The sequence below is a fragment of the Dreissena polymorpha genome, chromosome 2 (genome assembly GCF_020536995.1).
Source record: "Dreissena polymorpha isolate Duluth1 chromosome 2, UMN_Dpol_1.0, whole genome shotgun sequence".
NCBI classification, from domain to species: Eukaryota; Metazoa; Mollusca; class Bivalvia; order Myida; family Dreissenidae; genus Dreissena; species Dreissena polymorpha.
Window position 1 is genome coordinate 149,514,255 of NC_068356.1, and position 18,942 is coordinate 149,533,196.

Below are 18,942 nucleotides of genomic sequence, written 5' to 3' on the forward strand. Positions count from 1 at the left end.
AAATATTTCTTAGATTTACTATTACATTTGTATTCACAACAGGCATTCAAAAAATGTAATGCCTCATTTTTTCTTGATAACATTAGATTATTATTTATTTAAACAAGAGGGCCTGAAAGTCCTAAAGTCACTTAAATGACCTGCTCAGTGTAGCACCAAGATATCATTAGAATAAATGTTCTGATCAAGTCTCATGAAGAGTGAACTAAAAATGTAACTTTTAGAGTGCTTACAAGGTTTAAATATAGCCATATTAGGATCAATTCCCCGACCCCTGGTGGCCATGATTTTCAACAAACCAATACCATTTTGGATCTTGTCTAATATATCATTGAGGAAAATTTTCTGACCAAGTTTCATGAAGATCGGACAATAAATGTGGCCTCTAGAGTGTAAACAAGGTTTTACTATAGCCATATATTGTCCTGTAAGGAAAAAAAACCCCTTCCCCTGGAGGCAATGTTTTTCAACCAACTGGAACCATTTTTCAAACTCGTCCCAGATGTCATTAAAACTAATCTTTTGACCAAGTTTTATTATAATCGGACAATAAATGTTGCTTCTAGAGTGTTTACAAGGTTTTACTATAGCCATATATTGCCATATAAGGAAAATGCCCCGCCCCCTGGCGGCAATGTTTTTTTAACCAACTAAAACAATTTTCAAAGTCGTCCAAGATATAATTGGTACAAATCATCTGACCAAATTTCTTAAAAATAAATGTGGCCTCCAGCGTGATAACAAGGCAAATGTTGCAACACACAACGAACGACTGATAAAAGGGGATTACAAAAAGGTCACAATGAGAAAATTATGCTCAGGTGAGCTAAAAATGCCCCGCCCCTTTGTGGCCATGTTTTTTTAGCAACCATAACCATTTTCCAACTCATCCAAGACATTATTAGGACAAATCTTCTGACCTCCAGGCCTCTAGAGTTAACAAGGTTTTACTATAGCCATATAAGGAAAAATGCCCCGCCCCCTGGTGGCCATGTTTTTCAAGCAACTGGAAACATTTTCAAAGTTGTCCAAGATATAGTTTGGAAAAAAATTCTCACAATGTTTTGTGATGATCTGACAATGAATGTGTCCTCTAGAGTGTTAAAAAGGTTTTACTATAGCCAGGAAAAATGCACTGCGATCACAAAAGCTCACTATGAGCACATTGTGCTCAGGTGAGCTAAAAAATCAAAATAGCCCATATGAATATTCAGGAGCACAACCTCCTATTGGCATGTTTCAGACTGGTCAGTCATTAAGATATTTCACCATTTTGACTTCCAAAAAGATGAAACCAAACCAATCCCACATGCTAAAGCGCCCGATCGTAGCAGATAAAATATTTTATCATAAGCATGCACAGAATGTAGTGTTATGATCGCATGTACAATTTTAAATTAAAATCTTTACTCATTACTGAGATATTAAAGTTTGAAAAGTATAGTGTTAGAAAATTCTCCAAGGATATGGATGTTTCACATACCTGTTGATCATGGTTGTCATCTGCTGGAAAATTGGTAATGCCAGACGAACAAGGAAAGTTTAAACTGTGGAGATTCTGGAAAAAACACAACATAAATAAATTTATCTTGTAAAGTTATGATCAACAAGTAATTGTTAGCAAAACATTTACATTCATCCTATCGGTAGCTCCTATCTATTCATTTCAAATGGACCAAAAATTCCAAGGTCACTCACCAGACACCGAAAGGAACCAAAACTGTTCTGGTAAGCTTTTGTTATTATTACATTACATATCTAAGCTAACATATCAAAAGAACATCAGTTCTGAGTAAGTTTCTTGATGGATGGCAAAAATATGATATCTAGAAGGTCAAGATGCCCGAGTTTTTAAACCTGAGACATGTTGAAACTAAACTGTTATGTGCAGATTTGGTAATGTTTGTCTATAAATGTGTTTTAAAAGGTTTCTGATTCCTCTTTAGTACTCGTTGATTTACGTTGTTGAAAATAGTCTACCCCGTTTATGCAAACAGACATTTTGAATACATAAATTAAAAACATTGATAATTAAAATATTTAACTGCCATAAGTTATGACGAACATTTGCATAGTTTACATAGTATCCATTTGTTTTTTTTAAATAACTATTTAATATATCATTTTATAAATTGTTTACTACTAATAGGCTGTTATATAAACTATGATCCATGTGTTTTGTAATATTATGTGTTATATAAATTTTCCAATTAACAAAATTACGTACAGTGTTCTAGATAAGCTGTGTATCAGCGTAAAATACACATTAGAAATATCAAGATACATGTACGCTCAATTTATCATTTCCGTGCGTACATTTTAGCAAGCCAATCTGGACTTACGATGTCAATTCTCTGTGTACAACATAATCAAAAAATGTAAACAGCTGATTGTCTTTCGACAAAATATGAGGCTGGTTATCGTAAAAATTAGAGCTAATTTGTGTGCTGGATTGAAAAAATAGTTAGCCAGTCGGTATGTATACTCTGTAAATTAAGTATTGATTTTTTTAACAGACAGTCAAGCGCTTATAATTGATTGGCCGAAAATTCTTATTAAGGATTGCAAGTAGGTCAATCCGTTTATAAATAGATTTTCCCACGGCTGACTTTGTACTTTAAGAAAAAGTAAACAATAATAGTTTATATGCAAAAATATAAATGAAAGAAAAAGATGATAAATCCAAAAGAACTTGGACTTGTTTTATAGTTATAAATTACTATGTTTCTGTTATGTTACTGTGCTTATTATTAATTATTATCATTAATATGATGTTGTTATTGTATGTTATTATTTGTTTTGTTTTTTAAGGAGGAGAGAGAGAAAGAATAGCCCAATTTTTATAAGTAAAGATGGTGAAAACACACATACTGTTGTATGTGGCATCATCATTACCAGACCCACTGTTCAGTATATACTGCAATGGGTTTGTTGGGAGTCTTTAGACTTTGTGATCTGTGTTTTAAATGTTAGAGTCCATATAGGACTATTTTAATATAAGTCTTATAGAAAAAGGGATACACAGATGTGTAATATGTTTGAGTAATACAATAATAATACTTGAGGGTTTTCCAGATCACAAAGTGGTTGAACATTGCCACAATATGTTTACATACATAGTCAAGTACCATTTTTATGTGTATATTTAAAGTTTAAACTAAATGCCACACAACAAGATCTAATCATTGGTGAGATATGTTTATATCTATGAACATTAATTAATAGGGATGCCAGAGCCTGATTTAACAGCTCTCAAATGTAAAGTGAAGTTGCATTTGTACATGCAATTATATGAAAAGGAAAGGAAAAAAGACAATATATGATAACACATAGGGAGTATAACTCTCAATTATATATTAATGTTGCAATTGAGTATTGAGTTGTTAAAAAATAATGAGTACAAGTTTATGTATGTGGCTCAATGTTGAAAACTTGCAGACAGGGAATATAGCCGTAATGCTCCAACATAAGACCCTGTCTGTATGGAACTTAAGGAGGATTGGGCTATGGAGAAGAGAGGTCCCCCCAGAGTGGCATTAAAACAATATTTAAAAGTGGGTTTAGTAAAAAACCCTAATATGTTAAGGGCAATAACTTACGTGTCTCCAAACGGTCACCTTCATAGGGCCACATAAAAATTAAGGGTAAGACAATGTGCTTTACAGTAAAAAAAATGAGACAACAAGGGACAAAATTGTCACAAAACCAGGTTTTCATTGTGAAAAAAAAATCTGATAAAGGGAGAAAACTCAAACTGAACTTTTGAAATGACCAAAAAAAATTAACCCCCTTTGTAATTTTTTTTTTCTTTTAAATCTATTTTTAGTCGTGGCGACCTTGACATTGGAGATATTGACGTGATTCTTTCGTTGGACACACCGTCCCATGATGGTGAACAAATGTGCCAAATGATTTTAAAATCTCACAATGAATGACATAGTTATGGCCAGGACAAGCTCATTTATGGCCATTTTTGACCTTTGAACTCAAAGTGTGACCTTGACCTTGGAGATATCGACGTAATTATTTCGCGCGACACACCGTCCAATGATGGTGAACAAATGTGCCAAATGATTTTAAAATCTGACGATGAACAACATAGTTATGGCTCGGACAAGCTCATTTATGGCCATTTTTGACCTTTGAACTCAAAGTGTGACCTTGACCTTGGAGATATCGACATAATTATTTCGCGCGACACACTGTCCAATGATGGTGAACAAATGTGCCGAATGATTTTAAAATCTGACAATGAACGACATAGTTATGGCCCGGACAAGCTTATTCCGCCAGCCCGCCAGCCCGCCAGCCAGCCCGCCCGCATTCGCCAATCTAATAACCAGTTTTTTCCTTCGGAAAACCTGGTTAAAAACAGCTAAATTTGTACAAAAGGTACATTATTTACAATATGTACAGAACTATATGCATTTATATATTTAAAATACATGTTGCCACCCTGGAGGGTTGAAAGAAGGAGAGATTTTTGGAAGTGTAGGCCGATGTGAGTGGGGGAAAAGAAGAGCCAGCAGAGGTGGTGTCACTCAGTTGTACTAAGGGAGGTAATTGTGGTGATGGAGTCTACAATGGTTGTTTCCCCTGGACCAGAGGGAGTGCACGGTAAATGAAAAATAGTTTGTATACTATTGAAGGAAAATTGATAATGGTAAGATGTAAAAATGGTAAAAAGACCAAATACTACCTAGATGCATTAAAATAAACCCAAAAAGCTCTAATCTAACCAATATTATTAATATATTGGTGACAACAATGGAGGAAATAGTACTAAAGCACCTTGTATGGTATGCAAAATGACAATTAAACAGAAAAACCAAGGCAATTTGCTATATAAAATAGCAATTTAATATAAAAATAAGGTTATTTGCTATAAAAGTAGCAATTTTAACATGAGTTAATGCGATACAAAGTAAAATGGTTGCTATGGTGTAGGAATAGCAATATTGAGATAAAAATTAAGGCAATTTGCTATATAAAATAGCAGTTTTTCACAAAAATAAGGAAATTGCTACACAAAATAGCAGTTATAACAATATTTAATGTACTCCAAGGAACAAAATTAGCAGTTTCAACAAAGTCGACAATACTTTGTCCTGGATAGGGCTAAATAGGTGTTAATCATGGTATAAGGCCCTGTACCGTGCACTCCAGTCCGACATGGTTCTTCGAGTTTGAAGGGGAAAGGGTGGGGTGTCAAAGAGGAAGGGAGGGGTTGCAATGCAGCCAACAATCCCAGGTTACTGGACAGCCTCGTCCTTTCTTGTAGTAAGAAATGCCATAAAATATGATAATATTAAAAAAACTGAAAAATGTAAATGGTGGACTAACGTCATACTCTCATAAAAAATGTATTAAAATAAAGAAGACCAGGTCAATGCTTTAGAAAGGGCGGGGTAGAACAATAAACCCATTAAAAGCTAAAATAAAGGTTGTGTAAAAGCGACACAAATCCAACACAATTATTAGATTACATCAGGTTTGTGCAGAGATTACACATTTTAAAAGAGTCAGTCACAAGACTGTATAATTAGGTGGGTGTTGGCTGCTCTCCCTCCTCCAATGACCTAGATTTTGTCAGTTATTTGACAATCTAGTAAGTATTTGGCGAGGGCAGAGAAGACCGGGCCCCTAGCTGCTCCCTTGGGGTCTAGCACGTTGGAAAGGTTAAAAACTAGTCCATGGGAGTGCAATGCAGCTTCTAGGTGGTCCCTCTGCGCCTTATGGTTAGGACAGTGCAGCAGCATGTGGGGCGCAGTGAGAGGTTACTGGCACCTAGGACATGCAGGGTCTATACCGAGGACATACTTTCCTGCGCCACCGGGTAATAGGGTGGTTCCCATCCTCAGGCGCGTGATGGCTCTGTCAAGCACAATGCTTGCTGAGTATCTGTCAGGCGGCCTGAGGGTTTTCGCAGGTCTGGTAAAAGTATGTCGACGGGAAGACAAATTGTCGGTCCGGAGATTCCACTCGCCCAAAACAAATTTCTTTGTCAGGGAGTAGATCTCAGAAGGTGCCAGGGGTTCCCCAACATCTACGGCCCCCCTCAAGAGGCCCTCTTTGGCCCCCCTGTCGGCCTGCTCATTCCCACTGATGTCGGCTTGCTCATTCCCACTGATGTTGACATGTGCTGGACACCATACTAATGTGACCTTTAAAGATTTATCTAGGCACTGTTGATGAAGTTCCAAAATGCTAGCTAAAATATCAGGCCTAGATCTGCTATTTCTGTTTTTTATGGACTCGAGAGATGACATTGAGTCTGATAAAATAGCAGTTTTAGTAGGTTTATCGACCAATATCCAGTACAGAGAGAATTAAATTGCCAAAAGTTCTGCTGTAAAAATAGAGAGATTGTTGCTGAGCCTGTGCGTTTTACTAATGTTTTTTGAAGGAATTACAAAAGAGTTGGCTACCAAACCAGAGTTAGGGCATTTGGAGCCGTCAGTGTAGATTTTTAGATGCTCAGCATACATATTATCTATAAGAGAGAGAGCTTCTGACTTGATGAGTTGTGGCAAGTCAGTTTTCGTTATTTTATTAGAGAGTGATAGGTCAACATCAATGGGTCCAAGTGTCCAGGGGGGGGCCTTGGAGGGCCTCAGGTCTGCTTTATGTACCTTGTCGAGACCGGCATCCTCAACCAGGGTCCTAATACTCGCACCAAAGGGTAGGGCGACATGCTTACGCTTAAGTATTTTCCCCTTGATGAAGGTGCCAGTCCCGACAAGTTTGTTAACGGGGTTTGAACCATGCCGAGACTTAGCCCTGGCCCAGAAATTGAGGGACTGTTGTTTTCTACGCAAGTCAAGAGGTAACACACTGGCCTCCTCCTCTAGCAGTGCACCCGGTGTACAGTTTAGGGCTCTCAGAGCTATCCTTAGGGCCTTATGTTGAATGGCATCAACCATTTTTAGGGCGTTTGGCTTTGCACATGCATAGATTTGGGCTCCATAATCTAGCTTTGGACGTATAAGGGACTTGTAGAGTGTTAAGAGGCTATTTTTATTTGATCCGAAACCTGTGCCTCTTAACATTCTCATTAAATTTAGGTCCCTTTCGCACCTTTCTGCCAAATATTTGAAGTGGTGAGTAAAAGTTAACTGTTTATCTAGGTACATACCTAGAAATTTCACCACTTTTTCAAAGATAATTTTGGTGCCCGCCTAAATTTAAGTCCAAAGAGTGCTGAAATTGTTCGCCAAATAGTACTCCTACTGTTTTTGTTGGAGAAATTTTGAATCCCCATTCAATTGCCCATTTCCATATGGAGTCTAAGCCTGCTTGAGCCCTCTTTTGCAGGCGTAACATGTTAGACCCCTTTAACCAAGTGCCTGAGTCATCGGCAAACTGGGAGATAACCATTCCTGAGTCTTTTACGGCATCAGGTAGACCGTTTACGATGAGGGAGAACAGAGTTGGGGATATTACGGACCCTTGAGGTGTTCCGCGGTCAGTTATGGCTACCTCTGATAACTCCTCATCGACCCTGACCTGGATTTTACGGCCCTCTAGGAAAGCTCTGAGGTAGTGGAAACAGTATCCAGTGATTCCATAGTCAGCTAGCTTTTTTAATATGCCAAAGGTCCATGTTAAATCAAAGCGGCCTGAAGGTCCAAAAAAATTGCTAATACTGATTGCCCTTGATTTTTTGCAGAAAGAATATCATGTTGTAGTCTAGCTAGCTGATCAAGAGTAGATCGCCCCTTCCTAAAGCCAGACTGGAAGGGGTTTAGTATATTATTTGATTCCAATAAGTGTTCTAATCTATTTTTGACCATTATTTCTAATAATTTACCTGCATGTGATGTTAGACTTATTGGACGATATGAGTTTGGATCATTTTTGTCTTTACCGGGTTAAGGAATTGGAATCACTGTGGCCTGCTTCCACCCGGGTGGTATCCTGCCTGTCCTATACACCTGATTGAATAGGTTAAGCCAGATTTTGAGAGTTATGGCTGGCATATTTTTAAACATTAAATATGCTATTTTGTCAGGCCCCGTGGCAGTGTTGCTCCTGCTGTTAATGGCACTTAATAATTCTGTAATAGTGAATGGTAAATTGAGAGGCGTGCTGTTATCCCCAGGCTCATTTAAAATATTTCGGTGCTCAGTCTCAAACCGCTTTTGATAATTCAAAGTTTCAACGGGAAGGTTTGAGTCACTGGAGACAGATTGGAAATGTCACCCCAAAAATTGAGCCTTTTCCCTTGGGGTAGTGGCAGTTTCGCCTTTGTATATAAGTAGCGGTACAGGGGTGAATGAATTTCCTTTAATTCTGTGAATTTTTTGCCAAAAATCCCTAGTATTTTTCTTATTAATGATAGCTGAATCACAGAATTCTTTCCAATTTTTAGTTTTTGCGTCCAAAATAACCCACTTTGCCTGGTTTTCAAGGGACCTATAATTAAGAAGATTATGCTCAGCGGGGTTCTTTTTAAGAATTTTTAAAGCATTTTTACGGTCCTGTACCGCATTGGAGCACGCCTCATTCCAGACCCTATTTCTGGCTTTAACCTTGCCGGAGGAGACCGGTATGCTACATTCCGCTATGGACAGTATCTTGCTGGTTAAGTTAATACAAATCAGATTAGGATCCTGGGAGTGAACATCTGTAAGGGAGAGATCTGAGCAGAGGTCCCTAAACTGAGCCCAATTAGCTTTTTCCAATAGAAACTTTTGCTCTCCTGAGCATTGGGCCTCAGTTCCCTATGCAATATAGTTGAGCAGGGTAACCTGTTGTGGGAGGTGATCAGATCCCATGGTAACAGTTGCCCATGCAGACGCACTTGCTATCCTGGCATTAACAGCAGTAAGGTCAATGTGGGAGTTTAAACCAGTGGGGTTAAGTCTGGTTGGAGAACCGTCATTGAGCAGTATAAGATCTTGCTCGTCCAACCATTCTATTACCGCCCGACCTTCTGCATCTGAATTGATGGAACCACAAGCAGGGTGATGTGCATTAAAGTCGCCTGTGAATATTACATCAAAGGGTCCTTTAATGGTCCTTAATTCCTTAAAGAGGCCGTTCAGAGTTTCAAGATCACATCTTCTTGAATATAAATTGACCAGGATAAGAGGCCGGTTCTTGTCAATAACCAATTTAATTGCTAATGCCTCAATAGCAGTGCTACCATCAGATTTAAATTGGTTGTTCACCCCCAGGTGTTCATAATTAATTGTGTTTTTAATATAAATGGCAAGGCCACCGGCTATATTATGATTTAAAGTAACAAAATTTTTAAATTCACAGTTATACGCAGGTATTTGTTTAACAGAACTATTAGAAAATTTGGTCTCCTGTAAACATAAGATATGGGTATTAGGGTTGCAGTCAATAAAATATTTTAATTCTGTAAATTTGTTGGCGGAAAGACCACCAACATTGAATGAAATGATTTGCAGGTTACTGTCCATAGTGGTGCAAAATTAATTTGCGTTTAATCTGATTTAATGAGTGGTGAGGAGATTTAACTCCTAGTTTGTGGCCTGCACAGGCCCCTTTGAGTTTCGCGGGGGTCCTGGCAAGCCGAACATGTTTCTTTTTAATGGGGAGGGAACCGCTGGCCGGGGGGGGGGGGGGGGGGGGGGAGGGGGGGGGGCATCCTTGGTCTGCTACTATTGGAGGATCCCCAGTTCCAGAATGGATTTTATTAGTTAGGGATTTATCAGGGGAGATGACCTTTGTTATTGATTCTCTGCAATTTTTGAATCAAGAATCAATTTTGTTATAGATGTAAGATATAGCTCGACTCCCAGTGGGCCTTTTCTGGTCCTTTATTATCTCAGCAACCAGATCCCGCCAGTTCACTGAGATATATTTTCCTATATGTGGGACCTGTTGCTGGCGGATCCTTGATTTTAATAAATGAGTCCCCAGTAAACGAGTTACGTCTGCTGGTGTTGTCGGTGGGAGAGCTCATTGGGGATGTCTGGGAGTCGACCATTCTGGGACGGTTAGGGGGGACACTAACTCGGGGTTCCTCCTCTATTTCACAGACACCAGAGATAGAAAGGTTCTCCAATATACTGGAGTGCACTGACACCAGAGAGTCTCTCCCCGTGATATCAAACATAGAGTCATCCGACAGTGTAGGACCACTACAGGTGGTATCACTAGCACTGTCGATCAACGTGGTGGACGGGGAGGACCCCCTGGTAGCCACAGGAGGGCGTCTCTGAGTGGGTGGATCCCCCTGGATAGGCGATACAGGGGGGGTGGTGCATAAATCGGGTGTGTGTTTGGTTACCGGTTCCACAAAGGTAACCTTGGGGGGGGATTCCCTATTTATAGGTTGAGGGGGGGTACTCTTACCCACTAGCCCCTCAACTTTGGTGCATGTCCTCCCGGCTTGGGGCGAGATAGAACCGGGAGCATGTTTAGGTGAAGAAGCGGAACCGGTTGTGATGATGGTGTTTAGGGCGCCCACGCTGTGGCTCACAGTGTCAGGTGCAAGTAGCCTGCTCTCCGCCTCGGACCAGGTGACCCCATAAAAATTGGCATAGGTGGCTATATGGATAGCCTTCTTATAGGAGGGGCACCCCTGGTAGGATGCGGAGTGCTGGCAGCCACAGTTGGCGCACAAACGAAATTTGTTTGTGCACCTTCTTTGGCAAGTAGCGCCGGCGCAGCGGCAGCAAGAGGTGGTATTAGAGCATTTACCCCTGCTGGCTATATGACCAAAGCCCTGGCAATTGAAGCAACGGGCAGGTGTGACAGGGCAGGGACGAATGTCAAGGGTGATACTGGTGTCCTTGACTAAGATTTTATTTGGGACTGGTATGGACGCTAAGAAAGAGATTTTGACCAGTCTCGGAAAGCCAGGTGGGGCAGGGCGATAAGGCTCAACCCTTTCCAAATTAGTGATGAGGATATCAGAGATAGAGATCGCAGGTTTAAAAGAAAGAGATGTCTGAAGTTCCATCAAGTCCTGGCTTTCCGGGATCCCTGCTATATAACCATGAACCGTCCTCATGTTCGACGGGGATAAGGCCCGGACCGCGACTTTGCCAAGATAGAAAGTAACCCTAGAAAGGAGGGTGGCAAGCGCTTGAGCGGACTTGAGCTGCAATAGCACGCAGCCAGACGCCAGGGGCACCGCCCGCTCAACTAGTCCGGGGAGTACCCCCGCCAAACCTGAGGCCAATTGAAAAATGGTGAGAAGGGACATGATGGGGGCTACACTTCCAGCTGACTGGAGGAGGCACTTAAAGGGCATGGTGTTATGAGATAGGTGATGCCTATCCGACCCTGAACGTGCCTCCCCTAGTAAAAGGGTCAGGTTTTGACACTGCCCCTTAGATGGGTAGATGGATGCTCTTTTGTGGGACGACATATTGTAGAAATGAAATAAGAAAGGAACGACGCTAGTTTTGTGGAAATCTTAGATGTTATGTGTGTGTAAATCACAGTGGTTTTTATTTGGCACAGCTCTTAATACGTGTAAAGCACTAAATGCAAGCACCGCACCGGTAAACAACCCAATATAGTTTATATAAGTAAATAAAGGTGGTTAATTAGTCATTTGGTAATGTTTAATTTATACGATGAAGAAGCCAAAAATAATTCGGAATACCAAATGACGTCCAAAATGCTACAAGTTTTAGAAATTTACGAAAAAAGAAAAGAAAAAAAGAAAGAATCAATGGACGGGCAAGGGACAGTGCAGCGTAGTGGGTAGATGTTGTGGTATTGTTGTGCCTCTCTGGTTCGTCTGTTCTCTTTGTTTTTCTTTGAAGTGGGGGTTAATCTTTATTTACAAAATTTATCTCTGCTCAAAATGGCTGCCGGAAACACGATGCTTTCACTGGGTCTTTTTGCGGCTATTTTGATTGGATGAAAACTGCGACCTCTTTTGTCTACACAAGGTTTTTCTATTATTTCACCTAGTGACCTAGTTTTTGACCTAGTGACCTAGTTTTTGACCCCAGATGACCCAAATACAATCCCAACCCAGATTTTATCAAGATAAACATTCTGACCAAATTTCATAAAGATTGGATGAAAACAGTGACCTTTACTGTCTACACAAACAAATTGTTGACGGGTGTTCTATTATTTGACCTAGTGACCTAGTTTTTGACCTCAATTGACCAAAATACAATCCCAACCCAGATTTCATCAAGAGAAACATTCTGACCAAATTTCATAAAGATTGGATGAAAAGTGCGACCTCTGTTGTCTACACAAGGTTTTTCTATTATTTGACCTAGTTTTTGACCTAGTGACCTAGTTTTTTACCCCAGATGACCGAAATACATTCCTAAGCCAGATTTCATCAAGATAAACATTTTGACCAAATTTCATATAGATTGGATGAAAACTGCGACCTCTTTTGTCTACACAAGGTTTTTCTATTATTTGACCTAGTTTTTGACCTAGTGACCTAGTTTTTGACCCCAGATGACCCAAATACAATCCCAACCCAGATTTCATCAAGATAAACATTCTGACCAAATTTCATAAACATTGGATGAAAACTGTGACCTCTACTGTCTACACAAACAAATTGTTGATGATTTTTCAATTATTTGACTTAGTGACCTAGTTTTTTTACCCCAGATGACCCAAATACAATCCCAACCCAGATTTCATCAAGATAAACATTCTGACCAAATTTCATAAACATTGGATGAAAACTGTGACCTCTACTGTCTACACAAACAAATTGTTGATGATTTTTCAATTATTTGACTTAGTGACCTAGTTTTTTACCCCAGATGACCCAAATACAATCCCAACCCAGATTTCATCTAGATAAACATTCTGACTAAATTTCATAAAGTTTGGATGAAAACTGCGACCTCTATTGTCTACACAAGGTTTTTCTATTATTTGACCTATTATGTGACCTAGTTTTTGACCTAGTGACCTAGTTTTTGACCCCAGGTGACCAAAATACAATCCCAACCCAGATTTCATCAAGATAAACATTCTGACCAAATTTCATAAAGATTGGATGAAAACTGTGACCTCTACTGTCTACACAAGCAAATTGTTGACGGACGCATGCACACACGCACGCACACAAAACGGATGCCGGACATCACACGGTCACATAAGCTCACCATGTCACTTCGTGACAGGTGAGCTAAAAACTATGGTAGATAGAGTTATGGTTCTTGGTCACTGCACTTCTCCTAGTTGCCATCTGTTTATATTTCAAGTTTTAAGTAAATCCCTTCAGTAGATTTAGAGTTATGCTCCTGACAAAAATTAACTTTAATTTATATAAAAGGGGAGACAATTCAAAAACTAAGGTAGATAGAGTTATGGTTCTTGGTCACTGAACTTCTCCTAGTTGCCATCTGTTTATATTGTAAGTTTAAAGTAAATCCATTGAATAGATTTGGAGTTATGCTCTGGACAAAGTTTCGGACGGACACACAGAAGCTCAGACAGGACCAATATATCCCCTCCGAATTTTTTTTCGGTGGGGATAATAAAAACATGGCTGAGTACTGCAGCATATGATGCCTTCATATAATCAAAGATATCTCTCAAGTAAGATAAGTTCAACCTTTAACATTTCACTGTCTGGATTTGAATGCATGCCAATAGTTAACAGTCATATGCATCGCCAATTGCATCAGCTGTTAAAGATACTTCTTAATGCAGCTTAAGTGTTTGTACAAAACTGTGTCAGTCTTAAAAGATACTCCAAAATGCAGGAAAAATGTTTGTAAAATGTTACTCATTTATTACCTCAATAATTATCATAAATTAATTACATTAATTATATATTTTTATACAAGGCCACTATGTTACACCATGTTTATTATTTTGAAATCCGATCATCTGACAACAGTTTCGATTTATTGCGCTTGTGGTTTCTATTGCACACATTTTTGAGACGTAAAGAATGTTTTTTTGACTACATATTTAGTTTTTGTTAGGATTAAATTGTCTATTTGATTATTTTCTATCTATAATTGAACAGTTATTTATTATATAATTGGATAAATAAAATGCAAGCTTTTAAACATTTTGTAACAGTTTTAAGAACGTTTCAATTTTGTTAAAAAATGTAGGAATTTATTTATAATTTTCAATTATAATCTCTGGCTCAAATTAACTTGAAATTACACATACCGGTAAGCCAACAAATAATTTCTTAAAGTTACCATTAAAATTGTTTCCACAGCAGGCATTCTAAAAATTCAATGCATCATTTTTTCTTGATAACATAAGATTACTATTTAATTAGAACAGAGGGCCTAAAAGGCCCAAGGTCACTCACCTGAGATAAAAAAAGAACTGACCTGCACAGTGCAGCCCCAAAATATCGGTAGAACAAAATTTGTTCTGACCAAGTTAAATGAAGAGTTAACTAACAAGAGCTGTCAGAGGATCAACTATTCGGAAATTGTTCATATTCAATAATTTAATAGACGATCTTTCAAAAAAAAATTTTAGGGGGGGTAGTTGTGGGGGGGGGGGGGGGTTGAAAGGGGGGTATAATGTGGGGTGTGGTCATTTATAAGATGATCTTTCAAAAATAAAAAAAGGAAAAAACAAATTGTGGGGGAGGGCAGGGATTCTGGGTTGGGGCGTGGGGTATTGTTTGGGTGGAATCCATTGTGGTATTCAGGTAAGTGTTGTTTTGTCAAAGTATAAATAAAATCTGATCATAAATAAAGAAGTTAAGGCAATGTAACTTAAGTAAAATGCATATTATAATGGAAAAAGGGCCATAATTCTTACAAAATGCTTGATTGAGTATTACAAAATATTCGAGGTGGTACGCAAACTTTAACATAGATTTATCAATAATATGCATATTCTTAGTGGAAAAGGGGCCATAATTATTACAAAATGCTTGATAGAGTTGTCTGCTCTTGTGTATAGGTTGGGGTCATGTTGGTAAAGAAGTATGCAAATTATGAAAGCAATATGTCAAGGGACATTGAGAATATTTTGGGTAGTACGCAAACTTTAACATTTGCTGCATATTCTAAGTGGAAAAGGGGCCATAATTATTACAATCTGCTTGATAGAGTTGTCTGCTCTTGTTTATAGGTTGGGGTCATGTTGGTAAAGAAGTATGCAAAATATGAAAGCAATATGTCAAGGGACATTGAAAATATTTTGGGGTAGTACGCAAACTTTAACATTTGCATGCTTACGCCAACGCCGACACCGGGTTGAGTAGGATAGCTCCACTATATGTATTTCATATATTATAGTCGAGCTAAAAAAGTAACTTTTAGAGTGCTACCAAGGTTTTACTGTAGCCATATTAGGATAAATTCCCCGACCCCTGGCGGCTTTTTTTAAAAACAGACCAGAACTATTTTCTAACTGATCCAAGATATCATTACAACAAATGTTCTGACCAAATGTCACGAAGATTTGAGAATAAATGTGATAATTAGAGTGTAATTGAGTTTTTACTATAGCCATATAAGGAAAATTACCCCACCCCCTAGCGGCCATGTTCTTTAACCAACAGGAACGTTTACAAATTCCTCCAAGATATCATTGTGACAAATTTTCTGACCTAGTTTCATAAAGTTCAGACAATAAATGTGGCCTCTAGAGTATTAACAAGGTTTTACTATAGTAGTATATAGCCATATAAGGAAAAATGCCCCGCCCATTGCGACCATATTTTTCAAGCAACTGGACCATTTTAAAACTCTTTCAAGATATCATCAAAACAACTGTTTAGACCAAAGTGTCATGAAAATTGGACAATAAATATGACTTTCAGAGTATTAACAAGTTTTCACTAAAGCCATATAAAGAAGATTGCCCGGCTCCCTGGCGGCCATGTTTTTCCACAAACCAAAACATTTTCAAACTCTGCCAAGATATATCATTTAAACAAATCTTCTCACCAAGTTTCATGAAGATAGGACAATAAATGTGGCCTCCAAAGTATTAACAATGTTTTACTACAGCCATATTCATAGCCATATAAGAAAAATTGCCCCATCCCCTGGTGGCCATGTTTTTCTTTCACACCAGAACCATTTTCAAACTAAGCCAAGATGTCATTAAAACGTATGTTCTGACCAAGTTTCCTAAAGATCGGACCATAAATTAAAAATGACCTGCCCAAAGGCGGCCGTATTTTTCAACCAATCGCAACCATTTTCGAACTCGTTCAAGACAAGATATAATGGGACAAATCTTCGATCAAAGTTTTGTTAAGATCAGAGAAAAAATGTTGCCTCTAGAGTATTAACAAGGTTTTACTAAAGTAATATATAGCCAAATAAGGAAACATGCCCAGACCCCTGGCAGCCATGTTTTTCAAAAGACCAGAACCATTTTCAAACTCATCCAAGATATCATTTATACAAATATTCTGTTTCATGAAGATTGGACCATAATTTAAATGTGGCTTTAAGAGTGTTAACAAGTTTTTATTTAAGCCATATAAGGTAACATGCCCCGCCCCACCTCTCGGCCATGTTTTTCATCCAACTGGAACCATTTTCAAACTCGTCCGATATTACATTGGGACAAATCTGCTCACAAAGTTTAATGAAGATTTGACAATAAATGTGGCATCTAGAGTGTTAGCAAGGCAAATGTTGACGACGTGCTACGGATGATGGACAAAAGGCGATCACAAAAGCTCACCATGAGCACACTGTGCTCAGGTGAGCTTAAAAAAATGTAAAAAGCCTTAAAGGACTGTCAACCACGACGTCGAAAAAAAGAAAAGTTTTAATATACCGTACTTTTTTACAATTATTAGTTTATATTGATTAAAATATCACGACTGGTATATTACATTACTTGAAAAAAGTTGTTAAGTTTTCATATTTTCAGTATATTTGGTAATAAATTTTACTGGGTATGTCTACCAGGTAACTACCAGTTAACTATAAATAACGCTAGTAGATTGATCATAATCGTCAGGTGGTAAACCCAGGAATGCAAATTGTGCATGCGTAGTGAATTGTATATGTTTTATGTATAAAATTATCAATCTACTTGAGTTATTTATTGTGTGTATATCGTTATGTCACCTATTTTCGCAATGTACTTTCGATTTCACATCGCAAAATTTTATTACCAAATATACTGAAAATATTAACTTTTTTCAAGTAATCTGATATACCAGTCGTGATATTTTAATCAATATAAACTAATAATTGTAAAAAACTACGGTATTTTAGAACTTTTCTTTTTCGTCTTTCGTGGTTGACAGTTCCTTTAACATTTAGTTTATCTCGCATCAAGCTCTATACGAAGAAGTTAATGTAAGTATAATTAGTGAATGTAGTTAAAATCACTTTTATTTTCAAACTTAAAGAATTTGTAAGCCCCCCAAAAAACATTTCCCAATCCAAACAGACCTGGCCGGAAAGTGTCTGTTCCTTCTCAGACATTTGCTTTACAAGGTCACGGATGCGGTCGTCCCTCATGTCTAGCTCTCTCTTCATCTTGTGCAGCTGCGCGTACAGAGATTTCTCACTCTTCTCATAGTTGGCAACCTTCATATGAATAACAATTTATAATAAGAGCCACATTCTGGGAAATCTTGTTTAATACTTATGCATTGTGTCATCACAGATTAGCCTGTAAAGTACACAAAGGCTAATCTGGGATGACACTTTCTGCCTAAACTGGGTTTTTGTTTAGAAGAGACTGCCTTTAAATCCAATAAAGTGTAAAGTATCGTTCCTGATATGCCTGCGCAGATTTCATACACTACGCACACACATTAAGCCCCCTTTACCAAGCAAAAGCGAGGCTTGCTTGCTAACCTGCTCCCGTAGTTGGCGTATAACATTCTGTTCATCGATCGTGTTCTTGTTCTTGTCATCTAATTCGAACTCACAGACGCTCTTCTGCAAGGTACAAACATTTTAATAGAGTATACAGAGTACAGAATAAATGAGATGCTGGCCAACAAGCAAATCGCAGGAAGGAAAATAGTATGATATTTGTACTAAAACAAGAGATGTGTTCGTTAGAAACACAATGCCCCCTATTGCGCCGCTTTGAATTTTTTTTTATTTTTTTACCTTTGACCTTGAAGGATGACCTTGACCTTGTACTTCCACCACTCAAAGTGTGCAGCTTCATGAGAATGCCGCTTTGAAATTATTATTTTTTGACCTTTGACCTTGAAGGATGACCTTGAAGGATAACCTTGAAGGATAACCTTGACCTTGAACTTCCACCACTCACAATGTGCAGCTTCATGAGAACGCCGCTTTGAATTATTATTTTTTTGACCTTTGACCTTGAAGGATGACCTTGACCTTGAACTTCCAACACTCAAAATGTGCAGCTTCATGAGATACACATGCATGCCAAATATCAAGTTGCTATCTTCAATATTGAAAAAGTTATGGCCAATGTTAAAGTTTTCGGACGGACAGACGCCATATATTTGACATTTGACCTTATAGGATGACCTTGACCTTCACCTTTTACCACTCAAAATGTTCAGCTCCATGAGATACACATACATGCCAAATATCAAGTTGCTATCTTCAATAGTGAAAAAGTTATGGCCAATGTTAAAGTTTTTGGACGGACGGACAGACGCCATATATTAGACATTTGACCTTGAAGGACGACCTTGACCTTCACCTTTCACCACTCAAAATGTGCAGCTCCGTGAGATGCACATGCATGCCATATATCAAGTTGCTATCTTGAATATTGAAAAAGTTATGGCCAATGTTAAAGTTTTTGGACGGACAGACGCCATTTATTTGACATTTGACCTTGAAGGATGACTTTGACCTTCACCTTTCACCACTCAAAATGTTCAGCTCCATGAGATACACATGCATGCCAAATATCAAGTTTCTATCTTCAATAGTGAAAAATTTATGGCCAATGTTAAAGTTTTTGGACGGATGGACAGACGCCATATATTAGACATTTGACCTTGAAGGATGACATTGACCATCACCTTTCACCGTTCAAAATGTGCAGCTCTGTGAGATGCACATG

The 18,942-nt window shown here is 38.4% G+C and overlaps 2 protein-coding genes across 7 annotated transcripts in view; both read right to left on the reverse strand.

Moving 5' to 3' along the window:
• LOC127869409 (uncharacterized) overlaps positions 1-18,942 on the reverse strand; it is a 74,751-nt gene that overhangs the window by 2,212 nt on the left and 53,597 nt on the right. For 2 of the 3 annotated variants that reach the window (XM_052411953.1, XM_052411954.1), the window contains exons 12-14: positions 17,739-17,822; positions 17,328-17,465; positions 1,484-1,558 (exon numbers count right to left, since the gene is read on the reverse strand). In XM_052411953.1, coding sequence (XP_052267913.1) covers positions 1,484-1,558; positions 17,328-17,465; positions 17,739-17,822 — 297 coding nt within the window. The remainder of the gene's footprint in view (positions 1-1,483; positions 1,559-17,327; positions 17,466-17,738; positions 17,823-18,942) is intronic. The other variant, XM_052411955.1, reaches the window with a different exon arrangement.
• On the reverse strand, positions 9,683-14,096 carry LOC127869408 (uncharacterized). Of its 4 annotated transcripts, none has more exons than XM_052411949.1 (2): positions 12,661-14,096; positions 9,683-12,501 (listed from the first exon to the last, which is right to left on the reverse strand). In XM_052411949.1, exon 2 carries the CDS (start codon positions 11,348-11,350, stop codon positions 9,800-9,802), a length of 1,551 nt encoding a protein of 516 aa, XP_052267909.1. In that variant the 5' UTR covers positions 11,351-12,501; positions 12,661-14,096; the 3' UTR covers positions 9,683-9,799. The 4 variants fall into 4 exon arrangements, with proteins under 4 accessions (XP_052267909.1, XP_052267912.1, XP_052267911.1 ...); XM_052411952.1 differs by having other exon boundaries at positions 9,683-12,235; positions 12,572-14,096; XM_052411951.1 differs by having other exon boundaries at positions 9,683-12,392; positions 12,572-14,096.

Excerpts from the sequence above, each read along its gene's own strand:
- LOC127869408 (XM_052411949.1), bottom strand. The coding sequence starts at position 11,350 with ATGTCGTCCCACAAAAGAGCATCCATCTACCCATCTAAGGGGCAGTGT.